Source organism: Trichosurus vulpecula, chromosome 7 (assembly GCF_011100635.1).
Source record: "Trichosurus vulpecula isolate mTriVul1 chromosome 7, mTriVul1.pri, whole genome shotgun sequence".
Classification (NCBI taxonomy): Eukaryota; Metazoa; Chordata; class Mammalia; order Diprotodontia; family Phalangeridae; genus Trichosurus; species Trichosurus vulpecula.
Window position 1 is genome coordinate 200,976,181 of NC_050579.1, and position 17,302 is coordinate 200,993,482.

At 34.9% G+C, this 17,302-nt stretch overlaps 1 protein-coding gene across 1 annotated transcript in view; it reads right to left on the bottom strand.

Moving 5' to 3' along the window:
* Nucleotides 1–2,757: 2,757 nt before the first annotated feature.
* Nucleotides 2,758–17,302, bottom strand: part of MYO6 (myosin VI) — a 232,000-nt gene continuing 217,455 nt past the window's right edge. The window contains exons 33-35 of the mRNA XM_036767011.1: nt 16,316–16,342; nt 6,313–6,531; nt 2,758–4,278 (exon numbers count right to left, since the gene is read on the bottom strand). Coding sequence (XP_036622906.1) covers nt 4,079–4,278; nt 6,313–6,531; nt 16,316–16,342 — 446 coding nt within the window. The 3' untranslated portion in view covers nt 2,758–4,078. The remainder of the gene's footprint in view (nt 4,279–6,312; nt 6,532–16,315; nt 16,343–17,302) is intronic.

Consider the following 17,302-nt stretch of genomic DNA (forward strand, 5'->3'; position numbering starts at 1 on the left):
TATCAACTGAAAAAATTAGATACCTATACTTTAAGTGTGTTCTAATGGTGGAAAGGAAGAAAAATTTACCTTAAATTGCATTCAAAGCTTGGCCCTGATTTCAGCAAGTATCTATTTAGCTACAAAGAATGGAGTTATTTCCACATCATCCTTTACCCCAGTGATGTACCATGTCAAGTACCATTGCTAAGACCATTTGGACAAAGATCTGTTTGGGTCCTCAAAAGTACATCTTCTCCACAAGGTAATAAGCCAACTACTAATTTCTTCCTGCTCTGATTTGAAATAGTCATTAATCTCCCTCCTCCACCATCCTTCTAAAAGAACATTTATTTCCTTTATTCTCAAGTTATTGAAGGGACGTTAAAAGCTTACCCCTTTAGCATGTTTTTCAAAGTGAGGAACCAAACCAGCAGAATCTCCATTTCCTATTGTTACTACTGCCATTTTCTTGGTCATTTATACCCCTCTTCTTGTACTAGCTCTTTTTTTCATATCTTTTTTCTACCACTCTCTAGCACATCTCCAGGAAAGACTAATGAAAAATGATACTCCCAATCTCACATTCCCTGCACCTAGAAAACAGAACTAAACAAATGTGATAATGTTACTAGAAATTCTCCCAATTTTTTTAAAGGTAAGCCAAGCAGCGGTGATGTAAAGTTGAGTAAAGTAGTAGAAGCCATCAAAAGAAACTTGAGAACTACTGCTCGGCTTCCTTTGGGGAACGCAAGCAGTGGTTCACAGGATTATAGATCTATAGTGGTGGAAAGGACTTCTGTGGCCATCTAATCCAACCCCTTCAGTTTGCAGATGAGGAAACTGATGCCCAATGAGGTTAAGTGACTTGCCCAAGGTCACAAAGGTATTAAGTGTCAGAGGCAGGATTTTAAGCAAGGTCCTTAGATTCCAGAGCCAGGATTTTTTCCACTGTACTCCACTATGTCCTGTTGGAAAATAGGAAAGCAAATGACCACTTACACTTCTATATAACTAGAATTAAATACTCTAAAGGAACCTAAGACCTTTTAAGTTTGACTTCACTGGAAACCATAGAAATAATTTTTAGAAATAGTACCTTTGAAGAAACAGTTTCTTCAAAGAGTGTGTGTGTATGTGTGCATATATATATATATATATGTATATACATATATATGTGTGCTGTGTTTGTGTGTGTGTGTGTGTGTATATATATATATATATATATATATATATATATGAAATCCTCATGACAATTCTCCTACTTAAAACTTTCCAAACTACAAGTTGAATGTCTAAAAACACATCACCTATTTTCCACTTCAAATTGTTCTTTTTTGGTCCCTTGAAATACAATTAACAAGGTTTCTCAATATTTTTTGAGAGAATGGCATACAGACAAAAAAAAATTCTTAAAGTAAAATATATTCTAAAAGGTAGCCTCCTTTCAGTGCACCTTGGGCACACATTAATTTCTCTAATAAATTAGAAATAGAAAACATTTCATCTGTTAATGCATTAAGCTGAAGTATTAATTGGAACATATTTTTTGTCCTCATCATTTTCAAGATTTAATATATACCCAATTTCATGCACATCAAAGAAATATGCAATCAGGCCTCAAGGTAAGCAAGCAATAAGGATTCAGTGCAGACAAAAACCCTTAAAAATACAGATTATTCAGAACAAAATTATTGTAACAGTCTGAGCTAAAATAAGTGGTTAAAGTATGAAATGATTTTCCTCCATTCCCTGTCATCCTTCTCTACATAAGGGACTAGTTTATTTCTGAATACAGGGAAACAACTGCACCAAATGTCCATTGGAATCCTGATCCACTGCTTTTACAGGTATCCCATGAGAATGAATAGCAATACTCTCAGTAGCTGTCTTCTGTTCATTTCAGCCTACTGTTATGTAGGTTACTGAAAATCAATTTGAATTAGGGTAACTCTCTTGGTAACCAGCATTGACTCAGGAGACCATTGTAGGCAGATAAGTTTTGGGACAACTACAGGATAAAATTAGAAGTAAGGTTTTACTAGATTTTTGTTAGGCGATGCTAGAAATGAGAAAGGAGAAAAGAAAGGTGAAGTATCTTACTGAAATATTTCTTTTAAGTTCTTTGATTACAATGGTTATATCCTTTTTAATCAATCATTTTCTGTATATCTATTACTGTATCAAGGAGACTCTACCATGGGGGGGGAAGGGGGAGAAGCTGTTTCCAAGCTGAATACTAAGAGAAGGGAGAAAATAGTAACATCATTCTAAAGAAGTCTTGGACTGCTAATTTTCTTCTAAGAGTCTCATGGTCAGGTAATATGAAACTATTTCCTTGTGTTCAATTGAAAATATCTCTTAAAGTCAACAAATACCAATTTGAGTGGGATGGATAAGATAAGGAAGGTCATTTCACCTCCTAACCCCACCTATCAACTTAAGGAACCAAATACCTCAAGACTGAGGTGAATCCATGAAGTAATATAGCTTTCAAAGAAACCTATACTAGCATTTTCAATTAAGAGTTCAATAGAGCTCATTTCCTTACTGTAAAAGAAGTCAATCACTTGCATAGTATAATCATAAATAAATATTTTTGTACTAAAACATTTTCACACATATTACAAGATAAGAGTATTTCTGAAAATAGTGACTCTGGCAATGCAAACACTATATAATCAGTTGGGAAATATTTTCCTAACTATATTTTTCTTTCTAAAATTCATTTTGAAAGCTAAAATTTCAACAGCATTAAAGAAAGTGTTCAGAGAAGCATTGTGTTTCCTAATTTTTAATGTTCACTACAGCCAAATGAGACTTTTGACTTTTAAACAGAATGCCAATACAACCCAGGCTATGTCACTTTTCCTTCAAGTTTCTAGTATGAATATCATAAACATCAACTTTTACACTGCTGATAATTTTATCAGAATTAACACAATGAGGAAAACGTTTTTTAAAATTATTTTAGACATAAGAAATTAGCAATTACTCAGCAAAATAGTTTTTAAATTATACAGCCTATAAAACAATGCTACAGTTACAAAACAGCCTCAAAGGCAAAGTATTGGGCCTAAAAAAGAATTAAAAGTTATTCTAAAAACAGTAGTCAAAAATTCCATTAAGTGACTTAAGATCTTGACACAAAAGTAATTTTATCATTTGAATCACAGCAGAGACAAAGCAGAAAAGATATATGAAACATTCCAGTTATGCCACAGTATACTTTTCCCTTATGTTTTTCTTTTCTCTAATTGAATTATCTGCAATTTTTTCTATTAAACATTTGTACTAATTGCATATTTTTGTCTAAGGAAAATAAAACTAAGGTTCTTCAAGAAACACACATTTCAGATTCCAAAAAAGAGAAAATTGTGCAGGATATCAATTTTAGTGTCTCCTTTATTATACAATACATCAAATACACTTAAGATCTTCCCAAAATTCATAAAGAATTGTTTCACTCAAGCTAAGGCTCAATAAAAGGGGGGAAATAAAGTTTCTAATTTTAGGTAGACTTTTAATGAGTTCCTGGTAAAGTTACTGAGTTCAGATACTAAAAAGCCCCCTGACTAAGATATCAACGTCTTGATCATATTCAAAAATGCCTAACCTTCTCTGTGTGAGAAACTAAAGCTAAGGCCTTATAATTCCAGTTAAAAGGTATAATATACCCTCGTTTTAATGGTTTTAAAAAGCCAAGGACTTTGGATATTTTAAAAAGTTTCTTCTTTTAAAAAGGGTAACTCTGATTATTTAATGAAGTATATTGCCAAAAGATGAGAAATAATTGAATTTGTTGACTTGGGCCAAGTGTTAGAATTCTGAGAGGCTTTTAAAGGCAGATGCACTAGACTATTGAGACTGAGATGGAAAAACACTGGACAAAAAGTCTTCCAGCTCAAAATTAGAGTTCTCTACTGAAACTAACCCTCAAAAAGTACAAATTAACAAACCCCCTTGATTAATAAAATCTGTTCACTTTATATTAAGCCTCTATAGCATGATTATGGAATGTTTAAATCCTCTGGAGAACAAAGGAATCCTCCTCTGTATTCCTGCCAGAGTTCCTAGCTCTATACTTAATGGGCAGCATTTATTTTAACAGGTTCTGCAGCATGGCTGTTGCATACGTAGGCCGAGCCTGCTTGCTTTCAATTGCACTCTGAAGATACTGGATGCCACCACAGCGTTCCCAAATCTCTTCAAACTGCCTGGGCAAAATCTCAGCACCGCGCTTCCGAGTCAGACCAGTCTCTTCAAGATTTAGCTCGCACATCTCCATGTCATCCTTACCTATAAATTTTGGAGACATATGAAAACCATAATACAATTTCAAAATGATTTAACATATTAAACAATTTTTATACTTTTAACATCCATAGTTATAGTACTCATTAAAAGTTATCCTTTTAGCACATCATGAAAAACTATAACTCTCCCAAGAATTCCACAAATGTGATTTCTCAGTAATAACAAACATACCAATAAAATGCTACTTCCTGATACATTTGGTAATAATTCACAGGAGCTTAGAATCACATAATTTTAGAGCTGAGGAACTGTTAATCCAACCCTATCACTTGCCACATGTCTAAACTGGGGACCAAGGAAGAGAAGCATCTTGCCTCAGATCCCAAGCACAACTAGTGGCCAAGCTGAGACCAGAACCCAAGTCTCCTGACTCCCAGTCCAGTACTTTTTCCAGAACTCCATACTGTGTCCTCGAGTCCCAGACTTCTATGGTCCTTTCAGTTCTGAAATTCCACATTTATTCTACCTCATTAGATAGTGTCAGGAAAATCTATCCTCTCAAATCTTTCTTCTGTAGGGGAGGTTCCCTTTTTTATCATGCCAGAGAGGTTTCATTGTAGAGCAGTCTGCATAAATTTTACTGTCTTTAAATATATAGATTTTTAGAAGTCTCTTTAAAAAACCATCACCGTGAGTGATATGAAATTAAATCATAAACTCTGGCTGTAGCACATTTCCCTAATTACAACATGCTGAGAAATCTACATTTCTTTGTTAACCCAGAGATGATCAATTAAAATAAAAATCCTTGACTTATTCATAAGTTTTAAAACATCAAGAGTAGAGAACCAAGAAATCACAGAGGGGTAGAAGTCAAGAAGACCCAAAAATATACAACTGAGTTTCTTGTCTAAAGCTTTTAACTAAAACCTCCAGATAAAAACAAGTCACTTTGGATTATCCAACATAACATGCATGCAGTGGTAATGGCCATTAAAGTCCATAAAGAAGAAATGGAGAGGCTGGTATGTCAGGCACAGAAAAAGAGCACTTATTATAAGGGCAATATATTTGGCTATCACTTACCAAGGACAAACCTGAAGCTTTTTACCTGTGCTTTCAACCCAAAGAAAATGCTTTGATTTCAGGAGGCAAAAACAAACTGACTGAGCCTCTGGTTTAGGTTTATTGTTATAACAAAGAGTTCCATGTTCATCACCATCTCTTTGACAAGTATTTACCAAATTGTTTTAATATGCTCTATCTTCTTATGCTTTTATACAAACTGTATTTTTGAAGCACTCATCATTTCTCATGGAATTCAGAAGCTGTCTTCTTTCTACCTATGTTATCCTTTGGAGTAACTTTATGATAAATCATGGACCTCTTTGGCAATCTGCTAAAGCCCCTCATCAGAATAATTTCATAAATATGTAAATACCAAGGATTAACAAAGGAAAGTAATTCGATTAAAATACTTTTTTCTTCAGCTGAGTTCAAAGATCCCCTGGAATCTATCCATGGACCCTCTTGAGAGTATATGGATCCAAGGTTATGAACCCCTGCTCTAGGAGTTCATTCTGTGTGCTTAAAGTGATCAGTGAATTTTATAATCATAAGAAGCTTTTCAAAGCACACTGCCATTGTAGTTGAACAAAGTGGTTCACAGGTGAATCTGGAGTTTACAAAGCACCCTATTTCTAAACACACACCACTCCCATAAATGCATGCATGTGAGAGATCTTAATGTACATGTCACAGAATCAAAGGATTTTGGATTTGGATGAGACTTCCAAAACCACTGAGGCCAATCTCCTAACCCATGTGGCAATCTCTTTTTTTAACATCACTGACAGCTGGTCATCAAGCTTCTGTTCAAACATGTTTACTGATGGGGAGCTTTATCTATCTTATACAGGAGTACAATTCTTTCAACACAGAAACTGATCGACACTCAGTTAACCAGAACTTTTATTTAACCATAATACTTTATTTCCAGCTAAACTGCATAAATATATTTGAGGATATGCTACAAGCTATTGTTATTATTTTTAATTTCATATAAAACATACGCACCAGCTACAAGAAGAATAGGTGGTTTGTCAGGATGAAGTTCCATTTGTCGGGCAATCCAAGGGCCATCAAAATGTGCATACCACCAACCTTTCTTCTTATTCTGAGGATCTTTATATTGGTCTGCAGGGCGAATGAATGGAATACGGAAATAACGTTGCTGCCGATTCATTTCAATCTCCTGCTGTCTGGCAGGAAGCTGAGTTGTTGGGTTCTGCTGAGCTATTAGAAAAAATGAGGATAGTGACAATCAAGACAGGGAAAAAGAGACAACAACTTTAAATTCACAGAAGTCTTATTTTTAAAAAATTCAATTATTCAGTGTTATTTGAATCAAGGTTCACCATAAGTAAAACTGAAAGTAAATAACTAACATAAGAATTGAAGTATGGTAGTTTTTTGTATTTTCTCTTTTCAAATAAATGTGAATGTACATGTGAAAAAAATCTTCTCTGACCTATACAAGAAACTACAGAAGGTTCATATAGGCACCAGCAAGCAACATGAGGAGCTATGCATGAATATACTTGCAACACTGTTCCCTTCCTTCACATTTCTGGACTGTGGGCAAGTTCTTTCCACCCCCTACTCCTAGAATGACTAGTTTATTGTTTCACACACAGAGAAGGAGGTCATTTCACTGATTCTAGGGAGACAGGTTTGAGGGCTGTCAGTGAAAGTTTCAAGGCTTACACTTTGGAATAGGACTGGCACTTAACCTTTTCATGGCTTATGAAAAAGAGGAAAGTTTTGTGTGCACCAGCAAACAACCAAAAAGGTAATTGAATCTGCCTGGAACATCATGTGAAAGTAACTTTTTGAATTGGTATATGCATCTTGAAGTTGGAGGTTTTGCTATAACTTACTATAGGACACTCCTACTCAATTTTATAAGAGATTATATGTTTGAATCTTAAGAATTGTCTTGTTCCTCACCCATACAAGAGGAGCTTATTTAAGCAACCTGAAAATGCTTTGTGTTACTTTTGTGAATGATATACCACAACTTAATTATTATTTGAACAGACCAAGTTTTTGTAGGCTGTTAAAGATTTTTATCAGTGCTAAAAGCATCTTAAAGGATTTTGGTGTTTCCATCTCTTAGTGAATAATAAAAATGTTAATAATTCAACTTCTTAATTGTTAGAGGTATATTAATGATCGATATTGCGCCCTGAGAATCAAATTCTTTAATAAGTCTTCAGCTTTATTTAACAACAATATATACTAAATTTTCAAGGAGAAACTCATTGAAGTGAAGATTAGAGAGTAACAGTCTGAGATACTATTGAAACAAGGAGAATTTAGGGAGTGAACAAAATGAAGGTTTAAGCAAAGAATCTGACGGTAATAAGGAAAATTTGGATGTTTATGAAAGATGGGTTGAATACATTGACAGAAAGGGTTGAGAAAGTTTTGGATTTGTTTATGTGAGGAGGCTGCATGAAACTTCATGTGTTTATCTTATTGGGAACTATAGATTTGAACTACATTAAAATGTGCTCTTAAGAAGGATAACTGGGGTAGATTAAACCTATTATCAGATTTCTACTTTTAAATTCTTTGGCAGTAGAATGGCTGGAAACAGTGAATCTCTTAATATTTAATGCTTGGAATAAATAGCCCTTGTGTAAAATATAATACTAAACTGAAATTACAAATTGAGATTGTGTGGTGCCGTTTGCAACATAGATTCAAGTGTAATTGAATTTATTCTGATTTTAAGTGAAATGTGTCTCTATGATACACTAGAGTTTATTATACTTTTGGAATTAAGACAAATCAATTCATAGATTTGAAAATTTGTTAACTGGGTGACCCTACGCAAGTTACTTTATGTCTGTTTACCTCAGTTTACTAATCTTTACAGGAATGATAACAGCACCTACCTCCCAGGGTTGTTGTGGAGATCACATGATTGCATAGTGTCTAACAGGACCTGGCATAATAGGGCAAGTGCCAAATAAATGTTAACTGTTATTATTATTTAATTAGATATAACTGCTTCATATTTGGTAACTCTATATAAGGGTTTTAGATGTGATCAGTGTACAATGTCAATGGTGATGAAAGATTTTCCGTGCAAGGTACTCTGGAAATGCATTCAGCTGAAATGAGGTCATCTGATTAGTAATGGGTTTGTTTCAAATTTCAAACACCTAATACTGTTTACGTATCATTCTGTTTCTAAATTTCTTTATATTGTGAAAATTGGTACACTATTTTATCAGTTATGTAATTAGAAGAGCAACTTTTTATAACTTGGATATTATTGGAGTACGAACTGAACTACTAAAGGTGGAAAATTGTTTAAAACCTGTTACATTATTTTGTCAGCCCTGCCAACCATATTTTATAATGTTTTGTAACTGCAGTTTAGGAAACTGGATGTTTCCACTTTTGCTTGTAGTTAAGAGGAACTTACAACTTAAAGCTATTACTTCTGGGAGTTATTAGTTTTACCTAAGGTATTAAAGATTAACGTCACAATGTTAAAACCTACATTCTAAGAGGGTAATGGTAATTATCATGTGAAAAAGGGCCTTTTAGAGTCCCCTCCATTTGTAAACTTGCCAGGTTTCTCGAAACCATATGTGTGAGCAAGGTCATCAGCCCTGTGAAGGCTGGGTCATGAAATTTCTAAACAATGATGAAACTGGCTTACTGAGAATTTCCAAGTTTGCTTTAGCAATACTTTTTCATGATTGATCTTTACACCAGGATGAGTCTAAACTCAAGAAGAAAAGAAAAACAAGTGAGTGGTGTTAAGTGAAATCTCTTGCTATGTGTGTGTGACTTCTGGTAAACTTTTACTGCTTATTGCAACTTCATGGGAGTAAAAATAACCGCCTAACCTTGAGCTGCAATGAGTGAAACTGGCTATTTCAGGTGAAAGCTCTTGAGACTCTAATTGATATTGTTTTGAGTTCTGAATTCAGGTATAGTTGTCTGATAGTTCATTAAGTCAGTAATCCACCATTCAAAAGATATATCACAAGGACGTGCCCCTGAGCTATTATACATGGAGGTCTGTACCTGGGAAAAAGCAAAGTGGATAACCTTGGCACAGCTCAAGGTAAGATCCTTTTGGCTCAGTTATTTCCTTTTGAACAGGAATGTTTCCCACCTGGTTATTCCTGAATCTATCTATGAGGTGGAATCTATATTGCCTGATTGGTTGTCAACTGTGACTCTTACCTGATATCATAAAGAGCTAAGGATGCTTTATCCTGGCACACATATTTTGTCATTCTGTGCCAGGTCTGAAGGCCCAGCTTGGATGCTGTTACAATCATGTCTGGCTTTTTCCTCTTAAAGCAAATTTCTACAATCAGAGCAAGTTTTCAGCAGAAGATATGAACATTGTAAAAGTCTGTAAGATCTTACTGTTTTCAATCTGAATGTGTAGTCATTACAACTTAGTAAATTAGTACTTGGGCCTGTCATCAGCCTGCTAATACAAGTATGAGATTAGATCCCTGAAACAGCTCATTCTTTCGGAATGCTGTGGGTATAATAAGACAAAGATAGAAAGAAAAACCTTTGTGAAATAAAGATATTAATCTATTAATTTATGAGGCTAAAGTCAGAAACCTTTTATTTTATTTTAAGGAACAGAATTTCAGTACTGCCAATCATCTTAATGAAAAGTAATGTTTACAATATCTATTTCATTTGAACATGGCTAACAACTGAATATAGTCTACTATTAGCAATTCAGTTTGATATACACTATTCTCTGTATATAACTGGGGATTAATTAAGTATATCTACACATTCCATCCCAAGTCTTTTGCTACAATTGAAGTTAACTTGGAAACTTTTATGTAAATTCATTTGTGTGTCATAGGTCATAAACCATGTTCTGTGACCTGTGTTTTTATGTGAGGATTAGATCCTATCTGTCTCTGCTCCTCTTAAGGGGTGAGATTGAATAACGGAATTGAATTGGAATTAATTTAAATTAAGTGGTATTTAAATTTGGAATTTTAAAATAATTATGTTAAAGTAAAAAATATAAAGTAAGAAAATTGGATAAAATTTTTGAGAAAACAAGATCAAATACACATACAAATATAAAGTTTGGAAGTTTTTAAGAGTTCTACCTTCCATGGTATTTAAAATATTTTGTTTGTATTTGAAAGTCTTACATACATCAACGTAACAATAGCCCTGTAGCTTGTTGTTAACAGTGTTTATGTTGGGTACAGAGTTTAGATAAAGACAGAAACAGCAAGGGGTATTTAAAACTTAAATTCTCTAAAGTTTCAAATGAACTATGGGTTCCTAATTTGATGTTCCCCTTACGGATCTGTTATTGATTAGATCAGAACCACAAAGTTCCAGCTGGTTTTTGCCACATGAACTAGTTGTTGAAGAAGTAATCTTTCTGACTCGTAATGAAATATTAAATTGAGATCTGTTTTGTAAAAGATTTTAGCAGGTATGTCTAAGGAGTCTTTACAAGTAACTTGGAACCAGGAAGGAAATCTACTGAAATGGTGCCCCTGACAACATGGTATCTTCCAGGTTGCTCCAAGAAAAGATGTTCCAGATGTTTGCATGGGCCATTGGAGATCTACGATGAAATGTCTAATTGAATGGACATTGAGAATGGGTTACTAAACTGCAAGGAGACCTACTATTTGTTATTATGGATGTCTATTACTATCCCCCTTTGACTTTTACTTTCTGTACCTGTATACTAAGTTCTCTCAGTTATCTTCCTCTTGTGCCATTTTCCCCTCTGGTTTAGTCCCTGATTTTGAACATTCTTACTATGGCTTGTACTGTGCTTGATTAATGGTTCTGATCTCACTTTGTAATTGGCACTATCCTGTGTCACCCCCAAAATGTAAAGTGTTCAAGGTCCTCTTCTTAGCTTTCTGTCCATTGACCTTTATCGCTGTGAAGTGTTTCTTTCTCTTAGCCTTCAGAGACCCTTCCTGGGTAGTATCCATGGTAATGTTTTACCAAGTGAACTCTCTGTGGACCAGAGGTTGCCTATGACCAATGAGGGGGATGATACAGAACTCTCTGAATTTGTCTTCTTGAGTTGCTGTATTTTCCAGAAACACCGGACCTGGAGTATGCAGAAAGGCCTGAATGTGACACAGAGAAAGCCCCACCCCAAACTGATATAATTTTTATTTGTACCCCAAGCTGGACTCCCTGTATGTCCCTAGGAGTCAAGACAGGCACCAGTAAGTCTACACCAGATTGAGAAACTGTACAGCTGGGACCCTTATAGATAAGGAGGCCATCCTATCTTCCTAGTCTAGCAGTTCTCAAGGGAAAAGAATGGGGCTCTTGCCATCACCCTTTCTCCTCCCCTTCAGGAAGCAATTAATCCTTTCTCCTCCCCATGACTTCTCTTTTTTCCTGTAACTTAAGTACCCAAGGCTTTCCATGTGCCACTGAACTCCCTGCACCTGTATAATAATTCCATATGCATGTTCATTTCTCTTGTAATAAATCCAGCTGCAATGCATGTCTCATGGACTTGTGATATTTTTTCTAGTTAATACCCCCCCAAATCATTTAGTCATATTTATACTATACTTTCCCACCTAATAGTTCAAAATGATAGCTATAGTAAAGCAAATATTATGAGAAAAGGAGTAGCCTTGGTCTTTCTTTTTTAATGAAAAGCAATTTGACAAATCTAAAGGATGTAAATACTGTCAGATATGTCCGTTTCAATTGATGACCATATCAAAAACTGCCCTTTGATCAAGCGAACATGTATTTTAAAACGTCAAATTGATTCTGGAAAGTTTAAATAATAGTTCTGATTTAAAACAAAGCAAATATCTTCTATGATGTGAGTAAACGGCATACTATATTGACAGAACTTTCCTCTTATTCCCTCTCTCAAACAACAATATTTTTTCCATCTTTTAAAATCCAATGAAGGAAATAAATTTGAGATATTAAATTATCTCCTGAGTCATGGTAAGAATACCTGCTTTTCTGCTAGTTCAGGAAATTGAGCTCACGTCAGTCCTTCTTCCGCTGTTCAGTTTTCATACTGAACATTTGGATTTTTTAAAACAGTATGCCTAGGATATTTCCCTAAGGTGAAACTCTAAATCTTTAGCAATGAGCTTTTAGCTAACCTGCTTGATATACTTTATAGTCACAACTTAAAAGACTGAAATCACTAACTCAAGTTAAACTTGGATTTCTCACAGTGAAAAGATAGGTACAATGAAAAGAACTTCTTAGAACAGATATTATAAATAGCCATATTACTTTCCTAAAAGTTATGGAATGTGTAATAAATATTCTTATTTAACTTCTTACCAAAAAAATAGGGAGAAAGAATTAATCAATAAAATGTTTCTTTAGAAACCACACAAAAGCAAAAAGCAACAACTGTTAAGCAAAGCCCAGAATAGTCCAAAATATAGCTCCAGTTTTGTTATAAGTTGAAAAAGCCCCAGCACCTTTTGAAGAGAACCCAACATATTAATGGAGACATGCTCATTCTTTTTGTTTGGTTTTATACCTAGAAAATACTACTTTCAATTTTGTCAGATTTCAGAATTTTAAAATCATCTATCATTTTGCAAATCTCAAAAAAATGAACAGCTCTTTAGCCTTTTTAAGTATTACACAGAAATCCAGCAGTTTTCATGGAATGAAGAATGACTTTTCATAAGGCTAATGATCACCTCATAATCAATCTAACATTTCATACGCCTTTCAAAAGCACTGTGGAGACAGTGTGGGGTGGTGGAAGGGGCAATAAACAGTGTCAGAGGACCTTGACTTCAGTTCTGGCTCTGCTACTTAGTATTTCTGTGACATTCAGTGAGACACTTCACCACACTTGGCCTCAGTTTCCCCATCTATAAAGTGAAGGGGTGTACTATTAAGTTGGGACTTTTTTACTGTTTTAGAATGCTAAATTGTCTTTGATTGAGCCTTACTAGGTGCAAAGCCCCAGGCCCAAAACCCTAACTACTAGGTGCTAAGCCCACGTGGGCATGAAGCCCTTGTGAACCTAAGGGGAGTTGCTAAGACCACAGCCAACAGTATGGACCTAAGTTCTGGTCACTCAAATGACGTTTGATGACTTCCAAAGACTGTATAAAAAGACAGAACAGAGCTATTTGCTTGAGGCTCTCACTCCTGGAGGAGTGTTGGCATGGGACTCTGGGCAGCCACTCTAAGAGCCTCCTGGCTTGTCAATGGTTTGATGGTTTCTTGGTAACTATGAATTGTGATCTGGTCTGTTTATATTGTGTATGTTTGTAAGTTGTTTGTATTTGCTTTGAAGTTCAGGGTGCTGGCTCTTCCTCCTGAACTAAGTGAGTTTATACATATATGTTGGACTAAAGCAGGATTATTAACCCCTTAACATTACTTTCCTTAGCAAAGCAGATCAAAAGAACCTGTGCTGGCAGCGTTGTTGTTGTTGGGCTCATGTTGATCTTTCACCCCCACAACAGCTACCAGCCAAATTGCTGCAACAAAGGGCTGGATCAACACACCTCTAAGTTCTCTTCCATTTCTCAGTCTATTAATTTTATATGATCTGATCAACTGGCAGCCTTCAGAAACATAAATAAATTGGTAAAAGAGATATTACAAAATAGAAGAGCAAACATTCTATAGCTGTGGTTTCCTGTCTTCCCCATCTTCAAAAAACCCTCACTCAATTTGTCCATTGCTGCTAACTATCATCCTGTATTCATCCTCCCCTTGACTCTTTGAAGTCTGTCTTTCAACTTCATCTTGCAACCAAAACTGCTCCCTCCTAAGTTACTAACGACCTCTTACTTGACAAATCTAATGGTCCCTTCCTGACCTCCTGCAGCCTCTGACACTGTTAATCATCCTCTTCTCCATCCTCGTCTCTTCTCTCTAGGTTTTCGGGACACCACTCTCCCCTGGTTCTCCGCAGTCCTATCTGATTGCTCCTTCTCAGTCTTCCTTTTCTGGATCATAATCCAGGTCATGCCTACTAACTTTGGATGTTCCATAAGAGTCTGTCCTAGCCTCTCTTCTCCTATACTGTTTCAGTTTGGTGATCATATCAGCTCCTATGGTTTCAATTATCATCTCTATGTTGATTATTCTTAAATCTACTTATCCAGTTCTAACCTTTCTGCTGACTTCTAATCTTCTATCTTCAACTGCCTATAAGACATCTTGAACTGGCTGTCCCAAAGACATCTTAAACGCAATATGTCCAAAACTGAATTCATCTTTCCCTCTTCCTATTACACTCAAGAGTGCCACCGTCATCCTCCCAGTCACAGCCAAAATGTCATCCTTCACTCCTCCCTTACCACCCATATCCAATCAGTTGTCACATCCTATTGATTTTACCTTTGTAATATTTCTTGCATATGACCTCTCCTGACACTGTCACTACCCTGGTACAGGCTCTCATTGCCATATGCCTGGCCTATTACAACAGTCCAAAGACTGGTCTCTCTACCTCAAGTCTCTTCTGATTCCACTCAATCTGTCACTCAACTGTCAAATTCCTAAGGGCAGATTTTGAGGTCTGACCCCCTATTCCCCAATCAATAAACTCCACTGGTTCTCTATTACATCCAAGATCAAATATGAGATCCTCCATTTGGCTTTTAAAACTATTCAAAAACTGACCCCCTTCCTTTCCAGTCTCTTATACCTTACCTCCCTACATATACACTTGTGGCACTGGCCTCTTTGCTGTTTCTCACACATGACACTCCTTTTTCTGACTCGGAATGCTTTCACTGGCTATCCCCCACACCCACAACATTCTCCTTACTTATCTCTACCTCCCTGCTTCCCTGGCTTCCTGCAAGTTTTAGTCAATGTCTCATCTTTGGCAAATAAAAAACAACTTTTCCCAGTTCTCTTTAATCTTTCTGCCTTACCTCTAAGACTACCATCACTTTATCCCATATTGTTTATATGTTGTGTCCTCCATTAGACTGTGAGCTCCTTGAAAGCAGTCACTAGTTTTTTTTTTTTTCCCTTCGTATCCCTGGCACTTAAAGTAATGCCTGGTAAATAATAGACACGTAATAAATGCTAATTGGCTGACTGAATAAGTACTAAATTTGAGTACTAAAACTTTTCTGGGAGCCTATGGAAGCAATATGCACCTGGAAATCTAGTAATGCTGATGTTAAAAATCAGATAATTAATCTTCTTAATAACTTTCTTTCAAATTCACTTAAATTTTTTATAGAATAAGCCACGTTTATGTCCAGTACTATAAATTATCAGGAGCCCTTTTAAAAAATGCATACACAACATATCAGCAATGTAATATAGCATCTTATCCAAACAAATCATCATTTTCATTGATTTTAAGAGAAATCAGCTAAATAGTAGGTTGAATCACTAATTTTATGTTATCTAAGAGTGCGTATTACAGAAAAAGAAAAAACTTAGAAGAAAAACTCTTCCTGAGCAATCCATCCCTATTTATTTGTTTCCTTTGCAATTTGTAAGTCTTCTTTCTAATACTGAGCACATATATTAACATCCAAAACCTGTATCTAATTAAAATGCATAGTGGCTTATTGGAATCAAATTTTATGTTCTAATACCATTACCTAGAAAAAGATACTGTTTAAGAACCATCACCTAAAGTTAGTTCTGATTCTAAACAAATAGCTGTTATATTAAGATTCAGAGTTTTGCTACAATAGAAAGAATAATATACACCTATGGTATAAAATGCTTGTCAACTTTTTTAAAAGATGAAGTTATTAAACTATTAAATAGTATATTAATGGATTTAATTAAATTTACCTCAACATATAGGTATGGTTCAATGAGGAAGGTAAACACAAGCATTTTAGAGTTTTAATATAATTATTGCAAGTAAGCTTTTTCAATTCAAAAGGTATTCTATTACAAATAAATAAATTAGTATGTCATTTTACTATTATTTAATAGAAAAGTGTAGCAAAACACTGATTAACTGAAGTTAGAAAGTTTAACCCATCTTCCAGTTAGCTTATAAATTAGTTAGGATCTTCCCACTTACGTGAATTGTTCAAAAATGGTGCAAAATCTGTGAACAAATATTTCATATTGAAAATATAAACATGCCATGATAATGAACATATATAATTCATTAAACCCCTCTTTCCTTTCAGGTGACAAGTAGAATTCACATGTATGTAGTGCTTTCTGGTTGTTTTTTGATCAATTAGGTTTCAGGAATTTCTATTTGCTTCAAATATGGAAAGGAAAAAGTAGTATCTGTTCTTAGTGGTGACAACTGTGGTATACACAACATAAACACATCAAATATACTACAATTAATGTTTGATCCGTTTCATATGAAAAGGAAATGACAGCTAAAATTTCCCAAAAAAAACTGCAGTCATTAAGGGATAAAAAAATCACTACTTTTAGATAATGGACTCAGTTTGCTCCATTTCTTCAAATATCCTACATCATAAGTTTATGCCATTTCTCATTCCAGAGATCAACTAAATAACAGCTGTCAAAGTTACTAGTTTTGAGCAATTAAATATCATATATGTTTGAGTCACTGGCTAGCCCCCCCATATTCCTGAAATAAACAACTTGAAGTCCGTTTCTTTATAAAGTTAATGAAACTAGTGATATTTAAGAAATCACAAAGTAAAAAACTTTCAACTATGTTACAAAGATTCCGTAAAAATCTTAATTTGGTCTAACTAAATAAGAATTTACTTATTATTATTATTATACAAATTCAACCATAACACTTTATTATAAAGTCACTAATATCAAATTGTTAAATTTTTGTTAATCATATGTGGTAGTCATCACCTTGCTTTTTAAAAAAATTAAGTTATCTAATCCTTCAAATAAAGAAACATGATTTTTTTTTTTCAGAAAATTCTGCTATTTCAGGTCAAAAGACAACTATTTAAGCACAGTGCTTTCTCAAACAGGCTCATAAAGTTTTCTAGGTACCTTCTTGTAGCCATATTCTATATTTCTGGATTTGAGTCGATTAAGTACAAAAGGAAATAAAGAG